The 12,185-nt window shown below is 36.8% G+C and overlaps 1 protein-coding gene across 1 annotated transcript in view; it reads right to left on the reverse strand.

Annotated features, from left to right (window-relative positions):
- cntnap2a (contactin associated protein 2a) overlaps positions 1–12,185 on the reverse strand; it is a 383,333-nt gene that overhangs the window by 180,556 nt on the left and 190,592 nt on the right. The window contains exons 4-7 of the mRNA XM_041967941.1: positions 7,753–7,900; positions 3,434–3,486; positions 2,969–3,119; positions 2,455–2,639 (exon numbers count right to left, since the gene is read on the reverse strand). Of these exons, the coding sequence (XP_041823875.1) occupies positions 2,455–2,639; positions 2,969–3,119; positions 3,434–3,486; positions 7,753–7,900 (537 nt within the window). The remainder of the gene's footprint in view (positions 1–2,454; positions 2,640–2,968; positions 3,120–3,433; positions 3,487–7,752; positions 7,901–12,185) is intronic.

Consider the following 12,185-nt stretch of genomic DNA (forward strand, 5'->3'; position numbering starts at 1 on the left):
AGTTGATTCTCAGATTAAGGTCAAGTAAAAGTGGGCATGCAAGATTCTGAAGGACAACAAAGACAGCTGGTTTTCCTAATTCAAGAGTTTCTCTTAATCAGCTGGAGGAAAATACCTTGTAATTAGCCTGGTTGACCAAATGAACAGACGAAACTATTTGACTATTTCTGGGATCAAGACTTCAAAACCTGAATCTCAAAAGTCTGGGTAAGAGATCAGAAGAATAAGTGAATAAAAAATATAGAAAATGCAGGTAGAGATAAAGGATATAGATAAATAGATAAAAATAGGAACGGCCAGAATTTTCCAAAACAATTACAATATCTTAATACAGCACAGCATGTGTAGCAGCAGAATAACTGTGGTGTGGCATGCATAGACAACACTTTGTTGTACAGAAAAAAAAAAAAAAAAACTGACAAGAAAAGTACAATTTCACTACATTTCCAAATTACATATGACAGGTATGTAAAATATCCTGTTTTCTGGGTTTCATGGTTTGCTTATGACAATTATCATACACCGAATACTGAACATCTAAATGCACTGGTGATGATCTACATCTGACCTTTAAATGCCTGAAATAAAACTGACAGCGTTTGATATGAACAACAGCAATGAGGAATCTGAAAGCACATATTTTAAATGAGATATTTATATACAGTACAAATACATTGCAGAATAATGTGGCAACAACAGCAGTGAAGGAAAGCATCAAAGAGAGGAAGACAATGCCTTGTTTAAACAGAAATGATGAGCAGAGGGGGAGGGCATGGGGATAATAACCAGGCATCTGAGGGCAGTACCCAAGGACAGTGGACAGATGAAAATGGAAAATGTGTTTAATAAATTTCTACAGTTGTACATGTGTTTAGGTTTTTTTCCCCCTCAGACACAGCTCTGTGCCCTGAAGGAAGCAAAACTGATGGAAGGTGGCGTGCAAATGCCAGTCAGTGTGCTTGTCTGTGTGTGCATGTTTGTGTTGTGTATGTGTTTGGTGACGCTACAGTAGTCTTGGTAATTACTGCCAAGGGTAGACTCAGATGCACCCTGATATTTAGTCCACAGGCTTAAATAGAAGCTGAAGACACACATACATGTGAATGGAGACAGAAAGACACACACACGATGAAGTCTGTACACTAAAAGGTGCAAAGTGATAACTTTGACTAAAAGCTGGTCAGAATTTTGCAATCTTTAAAGAAACTTAATATGGTAATACCACTGCCAGGATGCATTCAGGATACACAACATACACATCACACACACACACACACACACACCAATACACACAAAAAAATCTCCAGGAACAGTACACCAGGTTGTATAGATTTCCCACAAGATCCCTTAATTCAACAGCTTCAGTTTTAATTGGACTGTGCTTTGTCCTGCCCCATTTCTCAGCATCCTGCTTAACACAGCAGTGGATCAGCCATATCAGCAATACTCAGTAAAGGGCACAGAGTTAAACACGAACATATCAATAAACACGCACACACGCATTTTGCCTCATACACTCCCATGTCCAAATACAGTCCATGATCAATTTCCAGTTTTCAGTATTATTAGTTGTATTCCTTGCATTCCATTACCAACTGATGTTAATTATGTGAGTTTTATAGATTTGCACCACGGTACAGTAAGAAACCAATATTTAATTTCCTGTGAGGTATCAGTGTACTGTACTGACCACCAATAATGAGAAGTTTAAATGCAGTTGCAAATATCTTAAGTGCAGGAGCCCAAGCAAAAAAGTTTGAACAGGAATACAGAATAAGAAAGGCAACACAAAGATAGACTCAGTCACTCAATAATGGAATTCAACTCCATTATTGAGTTTCAAAACACACAAAATGCTGCAAATATCAGGAAGCAAAGCCAGCTGGTCTTTGCAACCGTAATACAAAAGGAAAATGGGCATTTTTAAAACTACTTAACCACCCACTAATAAGTCACAGTGATGTTAACATTTTGATCTACATGCACAGTGAAATGCCATGGATATTTATTTTGCAATAAGTTTCTTCCAGCACCCTTTTTTTTTTTTTTTTTTACAATTTGCTACATAAGCAGTACACATAACGAATGGTGCACTGGATGGCTAATTGTTATTGATTCAGCATTCCTCTCACAAACGGGCCAACAACTGGTCTCTTCAGTTCCCAGATGTTTGCAGACATTGTTAAACATCAAATCCAAGATGAGCTTACTTTTTTATGTAATAGTAAAATGTCTTATCTTAAACATTTGACATTTTCTGTGCTCTAATATGAATAAAATATTCATATTAAAAATATGAAAGCAAAAAATATGTTTTTTATTTTAATTTTTAATTAACATCTAAACTTCTTTTGGAATTGATGTTATAGGTACATGGACTTGACTCTCATTTCTTGAGACTATGATCCTTTGTCTTTGTCCTGCATTGCTCAGTATACGTAGTTTTTTCCTCACCTCATAGTCTAAATCAAGATGGTCAAACTCTCCGTTGGTCCTGAAGTGCTGAGTGTGTCTGTCTAATGTGAAGTTGACATTGCGGCGATATCGCTCAATCACCACCGAGTGCCAGTGGTTGTCGTCCAAAAGGCTGCCAGTGGTCACAGAAGTGTGGCCCAAGATGGAGCCATACTGGTTACTCCCTGTAATACACATGTGAAAATATGTTACCAAATACAGCCACTGGACACTGTATGCATTTGAATATGCAGCCTACATGAAAGTTACATGTATGAAACTAACACTGAAGAGTAAAAACAGACTAATTATCACATTAATGTATAAGATACTGTCTCTGTTTCTACACAGGGGGGTATCACCCTGGCAGTCCTTGAGTTTGTGTTAGTGTTTGTGCCTGTACTAACAGTCAAATGCTTCTCACATATCAAGATGATGCAAAGCCAATCAATGTGCAACTAATGGGAGATTAAAAAAACTTTGTGTAAATAAATGACATGCATTGAGAACTCACCCAGGTTTATCTGCAGCAGAAGCTTGGCTTTACGAAGCTCCAAGGTGATGTAGTCTCCCTGCTGGCCCTCCCCATGTAGAATCACACCCTCGCTTTCTGATGTCTTAAACCTCAATGCGATCACATCTTTAATGATCTTCATCTTCTTCACCTGTGCAAAAGTTAACAAGCACCAACAATCCGACAAAGTTATTACGACCACAGGTAACTCTTTTAGACAGAAAAAATTAAGCAGAACAGTATGAAAAAAAGACTACATAAAAAAATTATAGTTTACTACTTAAAATCTACATCTTGATTTGATTGAAATCAAATTAAATTTCACTGAAATGTACAGATTTTTAGCACCTTATCTGCATGTGCTAGAATATTGTGATAAAATAAAACAAAAAAGATAAAATAAGATAAACTAATACAAAATAAAATAAAATTAGATCAAATTAAAATATGATAAAACTCTGATACCTTAAAACGATATGAAATAACACCCTGTCCATCAAAGTTGATAACATCCGCCCCTACAAGAGACCAGCAGCAGACATGATTAGTGTAAATAAAATGAAAAGAGACTGCAGATCTTAATAACAGAAAATTCATGCACACCCACAGAGTAATGCTGAAAGCTTAATACATGAACATGTAAAGAGCCTGTTGAAATGTAATCTTCTTGCTAATTACCCGCTTTAAAGATCCAGTGTGGAGGATGCAGTCATATCTAGCAGAATAAATTGGAGAAAACAACCAACTGAATGTCTCTCCATTTCATCCCCCCTTTTCAAGTGTGTCAGAAAAACTGACTTCCAAGAACAAAAAAAAGACCACAGAAAAAACAATGCATTGCAAAATGGTGAAGGGGATGGAAACTGACCCACCACATATGCCTTTTTACAAAAGATCTCTGAAATGCTGGAGTATTAACAGCATATCCATAAATAATCGAATTATTACAGATTACATTAAATTAAGATGCATCTTTTTTATATGTTTTCTTACTTTCTCTTTACTTACATTTCAATAACCACCTGGATGTTTCAAAAGTACAAGAAGTCTATGTGATTATGAATTTACTAAAGACTTTAAATATTAGTGATCTACAAGTGGCTGAATTAAAAAGGACACAATTAAGAGAGAGAAGGAGAAGTTTAGCTCATCAGAAGAGAAATAAAGTGTAAAACATAGATGTACTTCTTCAGGTTTCCTGTCATCACTCATACAGTTCACCTGGTTGGTAGAGAAGACATTTGCATCTCAGTGTAATGTGATGGGTTGGAGAAGGTAGAGTTCTGGATGTGGTAGGATAACACAGCTTGGAAAAGATCAGATCATCACATACAGACAGAAACACTCATACACAGTCATGATGGTGCTCAATTTTAAGTGTTTTTATGCTTCCTTGCTAAAATCTCAAGCATCTATGCCACGATGAACATCTCACACCAAACGGAAATGTGAACATGTCCAAATTGTTTCTTCCCTCTTACGTTCTCCCTGCTCCTTTTATCTCTTTGCCATTTGTTTTTGTTCCAGTTTAGTTTCCGTTCTTCTTTTCATCACTTCATTTGACTTCTTTGTCCTGTTCATGGAGCAGATGGTTATAATATTAGAGAGTTTTCCAACGTTTTATTCCTTTGTGGATAATGTAGATCTTGGTGTCCATCTTTCTAAAACGTAAGAAGGGGGAATTTGTTTCTTCAGAATAGTAGAATGAGACCAAATGAGTGTTGGAGCAGGGAAACATCTAATACCTGCAGGACGGTGCCCCTCGATAACTGGAATTGGACATCCCTGGTCTAAGGCAACAAGTGTGTACAAGCAGAAAATTAATAGGCTGAGGACAAAAGCAGGTCCCCTAAAGCATAAACTGCCAAGACCAAAACAAGCTTGTTTGATTTTCATATGACTAGGGATTTAATGCATTTGCTTTTTTTGATATGTTGTACAGTATAATCATATTATCTGAAATAAAGGCAGCTTCCAGCTCTTACCTTAATTCAATATTCCTCTTTCTCACGCTTTACCCTAGAGTCTGAAATCCAACATAATGCTGTTAAAGCTGTCAATGTGTTTGGATCCAGTTCTGCTCTAGAAATAGATGCTATCCACAAACACAATCTGCATAAGAACATTTCTTTAACTTGGCAGATGATGATAGTGATACATCATCCTGACAACAGATTTGTCTGTTGGCATAAGTAGGACACAGGCTGAAGTCAGCTGTGATATGCTGGCATCCTTTTGGAAATCCTCCATATATGAGTGATTTCATTCGTGTATAAATATATTTGTACCTGAACTGTTTCTTCTTTACCTCACATTATTGGCACAACTATTTAACATTTTATCTATGACATAATAGCTTTTTCTTTTTAATCAAACTGGAAATAAGCATGTAAATTCCATAGCACTATAGATCATGATTCTTTTATAGCGTATTGATTTGGCACATACACATATAAATACAGACAAATACACTCCCTCTTATTGCACAGTCCTACATGAGTCATAATATGGTATTGCATTTAATCATCATACGTTCTCAAAATCCAGAATTATCATTCTCAACCAACATATTTTGTTATTATGCTGGGAACGCAACATCTATATTTATCTACCTCCTTCTCCTCCTACTACTTTTGCTTTGTGCTTTCCTCTTTCATCCACTTTTCTTTGTCATAGCCCAACACTGTACTTCTCTTCTCTTTCATCTTTTGTTTGGGAAGCAGAAAAACATTTATGAGAGGTTGGTTCTGAGAGAACTGAGGAGTCGGGGAGTGAAGGATGGGTAGATGAACAGACAAATGTATGTGTTCTCATTTTCTGACTGAATGCTGGAGAAAGGAGCAGTGACAGGGTAATCATGAGAAAGCACTGCAGGCTTCAAAACACAGCTGACAGACACCTCTGAAATATGATGCACCTGACCGGGAGGGTGGGAGCATGTGTGTGTGTGTGTGTGTGTGTGTGTGTGTAGAGCGCTCTTTCTGTGTTATCACTGATATCTGAGTTGGAAGCATGTGTTCACTGATTGCTTATTTATTATGTCTTATCTAACAGATGTCAGAGTGATGGGTAAAATTTGTATCTGTCAGAAACGCAAAGTCTGAGCACATTTCGGTCTGGAAACAGATGTTTTTATTTATTTATTTTTATTAAAAAAAACAGTTTTGTAATTTACCTAGTGTACCAGTTGGTCTTATAATAAATTCAAACCTCAGTCTGCTGTTGAATCTATAGAGGATTTTTTTTTTTTGCTGTACAGCTTCTCTTTATCATGTTGTATATAGCTGATCACACAGATTTTTATTTGTAACTGAGTATAAAATAATCTAAAGTTAAAATTTTTGATGTATCATGTAATGAAGCAATACCATAAAGATTATGTACACCACTCACACTCATTCAAATTGCACCTAATAAACCTACTGCCACAGCTAATAATGTAACGTCAGACATACTGGGACAGGACCAAGCCAATTTTCTTACTTCTTCTGCTTTATAAAGTAAATTGGTATTCAATTTAAAAAGTACTTTGTTTACACTTAGTATATCATCTATCCAATATGCTTTTCAATCCTGCTAAATTTAGTTTTTATGACTCATAAAAGCGCTGGTGCCTGACAGCCAACTCCATGTTGTGTAAGCTATTGATTGCTTTTACATTCCTGTTGCTAAACCTGAGAAAAAATATATTTTGTTGCCTATTATTGAAATCCCATGCCTTATGTCATATTTAGAAAGGTAGAAGCAAACACTAATAATAATAATAATAATAATAAATAAAATAGTGTGTTGTGGGAAGCAACGCAGCCAATTTTTTTTTTCTGACAAGTCCTTTTATTTGTCTCATGTTGAATTTATCTATATGTAAGTAAATGTAATTTAGTATATATACTTCATATTATTAGACATCTAATAACAAAAGAAGTGTTACAGAACAGAATTTTTCTGCACACATTTATCATTGATCATTAACATATACACCCATATTGGTGTTGGTTGGTGACTGTGTGTGTGTGTGTGTAATGTGTAGCACAGCTTGTCATCCTCTTCATTACTGACTGGCTTCTTTTGACATGGGAAGAAAATTAAACAAGGGAATATAATCAAATAGGCTGAGGACTGACTGGAATATAATAGCTGCACTTGTATTCACTCAAATGGGGACACATACATTCACAAACATTTCCACACATATTGTAATCGCATCTCTGGGATGAAAGATGTACGTGTGTCACTTATAGCAGTAATTTATGCAGAGCCTTAATTGAAATTGTTATCAAAATCAATTTGGCAGCCTTTAATAGGATGAGAGCAAAGAGGCAGCAGGAGAGTCAGCTCCCCAGATGATGCATTTGTTAGAAAAGCAAGACACAGTTGGTGAGTGTATGTGCATCTATGTGTTTCTGCGAGTCTAAAACTGAGTTTTTCTGTGTTTGTGTATCCAGGCAGGCTTTTACATAGCAACCCTACTGACTTGAATGTAGTTGACAAACCAGCCTTAGACTCTCTACATGGATCCATAATTATAAATCATAAGATAATACTAGTTGTGTGGCAAGGTTTTATTGTGTTTGTGTTGCTCAGATTTCTGTAGGGACATTGACTTCATATTAAAGTAGCAAATTAACTGCAGCAGTATAGTATAGCTCCCTGTTGTGTGTCAGCTCTCTCATTACTGACATGAGCCTGACCAAGTGGCTTGCTAAAGGTATGAAATTATCTGTATGAGTCAAATAAAAACACTAAAAACGAAATGATTTGTAAATGTGCTTGTCTCCACTCACAGTAGGAGCATCCGTAGACTTCTATGCGGAGACCGATCCGTCCCTCCTCACTCCAAGCTAGTGGTATGAGCCTAAGGAAGCGAGCCACGATTCCCTGCTGCAGTTCATGACGAACTGCGCTCTCTGAGTTGGAATTTCCAGAGAAAGCCTGTAAACACAGTCATGCATGCCCACATGCACAAACACACACACACACACACACACACACACACACACACACACACACACACACACACACACACACAAAGTAAATATATCAAAGTCACACACTTGCAATCAAACAAGTAGCTATGGGCTGTGGAGCTAGAGTAATTGCTCAACTCAAGACTTCTTGCCCTAAAGGTGCACATTCACAAAATATACTAAATAATCATTATGTGTCTACATCTAACATGCCCACCACAGTCTAACTGTAGGGGGGTTTGAGAGGAACTAGCATAATCCACTGATGGTGTGACTTTCAGTTATTTGCCACATTTTAGAGTTTCAAGCCTAACTCCTGAGCATGCATTACTTAATCTATAGATCAGTGTTGGAGGTAGAGGAAAGCTGTCCAGGAGAATGTTAGGCTACCTAAAAACAGATAGATGCCATTATGCATGTGTTACACGCTGCTGCGGTCAGTGCTACTGATTTGATCTGTTGTTAAGCATGCTTCTACACTCAGTATCGCACTTATCAAATGTATTGATAAAATAACTAAGGAGGAGAGGCCAGAAACATTAAATAACGATGAGAGAATAAAACAGGTAGACAGATTTGTTTATTTTATTTATTTTATTTTTTTTGGCTTATGCTTGCTTAAATACAACATGATGGTTGTCTTAGGAGGGGACTAGGCAGCCTCACAACCTAAGATCATTCAATGTCTCCACCAAGATGTTGCATATCTTCTATAAGTCTGTCTGTGGAAAGTACAGTCTGCATTGGAACCATAATAAAGAGTCACAGACATAAACAAACTGAACAAAGTGATCAAGAAGCTTGGCTTTGCAGGGGACAACTGGAGCTGATTGTCCAGAAAGGAAAACAGCACAATGTGCTAAACATGATAGACAATTCTTTACACATTCTCCACGGTACGAATCGGAAACAACAGTGTGGGTTTAGTGACAGGCTTCATGAGGTCTGTTGGCTGTAGCAATAAAAAGTACAGGAGTTCATTCAACCACCACCCTCTGTCACAGGTTTGACTGACAAATGATAATAATGATCATTAAAAAAATACTACAACATTATAACATGCTTTAGGAATGAATAAAGTATTTATCCATTTATTCAGGCAAACTTTTTTTTTTTTTTTTCTTTTTTTTTGCTTTTCTGTGAATAAAAAGGAAAAACTTCTTAAACACGACTTGATGGGAAACGCACAGCTGAACAGAGTTGTGGGGTATTTTATTTATTTTTTTTTCTGCTTTCTAGTGAATCCTGGTTTCTTCTTCATGTTATCCATCATCAAACATTTTTTTTTGTCAAAGAATACATCATAATGGAAAATGTAAAGTTATATTTGTGAATCTTTTTAATTTGTTTAGAATGTGATAAATGTGGACTTTCACATTGTGGCTCTGCTGGGGACAACTGGATTCCAAAATCTTTGGCAACTCCTGTGTTGAAGTGCTAGTGCTAAATCCTACATTAACTGACCGCCTAAACACTTTAAGTCTAATCTTTTCCAACAGTCACAGTCCCAGTCAGATCCATCCTTTGCACATTGCTTCTAGCTAAAAACCCATGACTGTGCCTCAGAACTAAAGTCTACAAACCTATGAATGACAATATGGTAACAGTGGATACTTTCTGATTTGTGCATGTGGAAGCTGTTTTATATTATTCATCACTGCTTGATAGCATGAGCTGCTTCCATGTGTTGTTTCATGCATCAATGCTGTAAGTGGATGGATGTCAGATCTCAGTGATGGGCTACTGAAGTGAATCTCTTGACGGCACATTCAATCATGTTTTCAGATTTTTACATAACTTTGTTTTCATTTTTATGGTGTGGTTGTTGCAGAAGAATAGCTGAATGTGAGAAGAATGTGCATAAACCCACTGAAATGTGTTTTTTTAATCAAGGAAAAATAAAAACAAATAATACAATACATGCTTCACAGCAAAGGAACCCACTGGATAAACAAAATTATTTATATGACCGCATCTTTAAACTCTTTTCTTTTTGTTTTAATTCCTCTGTCTTTATCTTCTCTGCCCCTCCTACTTTACTTGGCCTGGCACAGGATGGGGAGAATCTCTAACTGCCCACTAATCCACAATCCCTACACTATTTACACCACTGTACTCTGAACTCCTCTGTCAAATAAACATACACACCACAACCCTGTTCCCTGTGCTATTCATCTACACACATATGCACAGAGCTGTCTGCACAAGTCATTGTGAAGAAGCATCATTAATAACACAGCAGGTAACTAGGCGAGAGCAAGACACTAGGCGGCCATGTGTTATTCCAGATAAGACATGGAGTGTGCAGGGCAGAGGATGAGTGTGGTGGGGAAGAGAAACTGCTCAGACAGTCTGCTTTGAATTGACTCCAGTGACCCGAGAATGTACCCCAGAAGATAAGTTATCTGCAAAGAAGGGGATGGTCAAGAGTTCACAGTAAGCTCAGAGCCACTGAACTTCCACTATCCCTCACTTTCATTTTTAATCTTTATTTATCCAGGAAAGGTTAACTGAAAACAAACACTGTTGTTTTTTATAACTCCCAGTTTTAGATTTACACAGCTCCACATGACTCATCAGGGAGTCCTTCGGAATATTTTAACTTCAGCTTTTAGTCTCTGCAGGTAGTAGCATCCTGGAGATCCGGGGTAAGTGACTTGCTCAGTGGTAGTATGCTGTTTTTTTAAGAAGGCTGCAACACTTATTAAGCTTTGTATGCATCTTGCCAGCTGTGAAAAATTACATTTGTAGTTAATACAAGGTGCCTACGGGTCAAGCCAAAGTCAATGGTAGTCAGAGAATAGGCATAACTTACTAACTTAATGGTTCTTTCTTGTTTCCAAGCAAAAGGGAATGCTTAAATTTGGAAGAAATGAGTTCTACTCTTTGCAAAGTGCTTGCAGTTAAAATTTGTCTATTTTCTTTCCAGCTTTTTTTAATTCACAGCTTGAAACCAAGTAGCAAATCCACTCAGATAAAGAGAATATTGTTAAGCCTTTAAAAAGACTGCATACAGGTATGTTGAAGTTACATCAAAATATTTAATTAAAAAGGGATTGCAATGATATACCTCTTTTCTAGCCTTGACTATTCAAAGCATTTTACAATACAAGCTGAATTCATTCATTCACACACACTTTTAAAGTGGTGTTTCTATAGCACCAGCACAAACACTGATGATACCTCAGGGGCTATTTGGGATTCAGTCCAAGGACTCTTTAACAAGCAAACAGGAGAAGCTTCCAATTAGTGGACAATCCACAACATCTCCTGAGCCATAGGGATGTAAGTCACTTGCAGAAAGTGTATATCAACTCTTTTAAAACAAAATGCTACTGTTTTATTTATTTATTTATTTTTTTCTCAGTTAAAGCATTCATGAACTGAACTAAGATGATTTCACAATACTACTATACCATCAGAGTATTTACAAAGACAACAAAACATCATTTAAAAGAAGAATCACCTGCTGAAAATGTACCCTCAGAAATCCTGGAATCAAAAAGCCAAGCGCTATCATTGTTTTGTACATTCTGCAGCTTTTACCAATTAAATTCATCTGCGTCACTCTTTTCTCTTTGCTGTCTATTTTCTCCATCCTCTTTCTCATCCTCATCTTTCACTATTCTGTTTCCAAAAGGCCTGTGGTCCTGGTTCAAGGTAAGAAAAACATGAGTATATTTAGTTCATGTGTGAAGCAGGTATATTACACACATACACAGGACTAAACACACAAACATCCCCTTGTCTTTTAAAGTATTTGGTTGTGTGAAAATCCAATAACATGGTTAAGTTCAACTCATAGTGAGAAAGGATATAATATTGGAGAAAATAAATAAATATTTGATATCTTTTGAATTTTTTTCTGACTGTATGCGTGGAAATTCTTTTTGTCCAAATCCTACATATTCCTCTTCTTGCCCTTGTCAATTTAAAAAAGGAGGAGAAAGAGGAAGAGAACAAAACCATTTTTTGCCTTCACCTAAAAGCTTCATCCCTCCAAAACTCAATTTTTTATTTTCTCTATTGTGTTCATCCCGCTACTCTGCACTTATCTGTGCTTGGCTGAATGAATAGCTCAATTCAAAAAAACATTACTATGCAGAATGAAGGGCAGAAAGCAGGATAGGGAAGAGAGGAGGAGGAAGATGAGGAAAATGACTCAGATGCTGAACACCTTGCAAAAAGTCTGTTAAGTCAACCATTTAATTCCCCCTACTCCAAAGTCAAATCATTAACCAGCAAACCAT

This window comes from Melanotaenia boesemani, chromosome 18 (assembly GCF_017639745.1).
Source record: "Melanotaenia boesemani isolate fMelBoe1 chromosome 18, fMelBoe1.pri, whole genome shotgun sequence".
Classification (NCBI taxonomy): Eukaryota; Metazoa; Chordata; class Actinopteri; order Atheriniformes; family Melanotaeniidae; genus Melanotaenia; species Melanotaenia boesemani.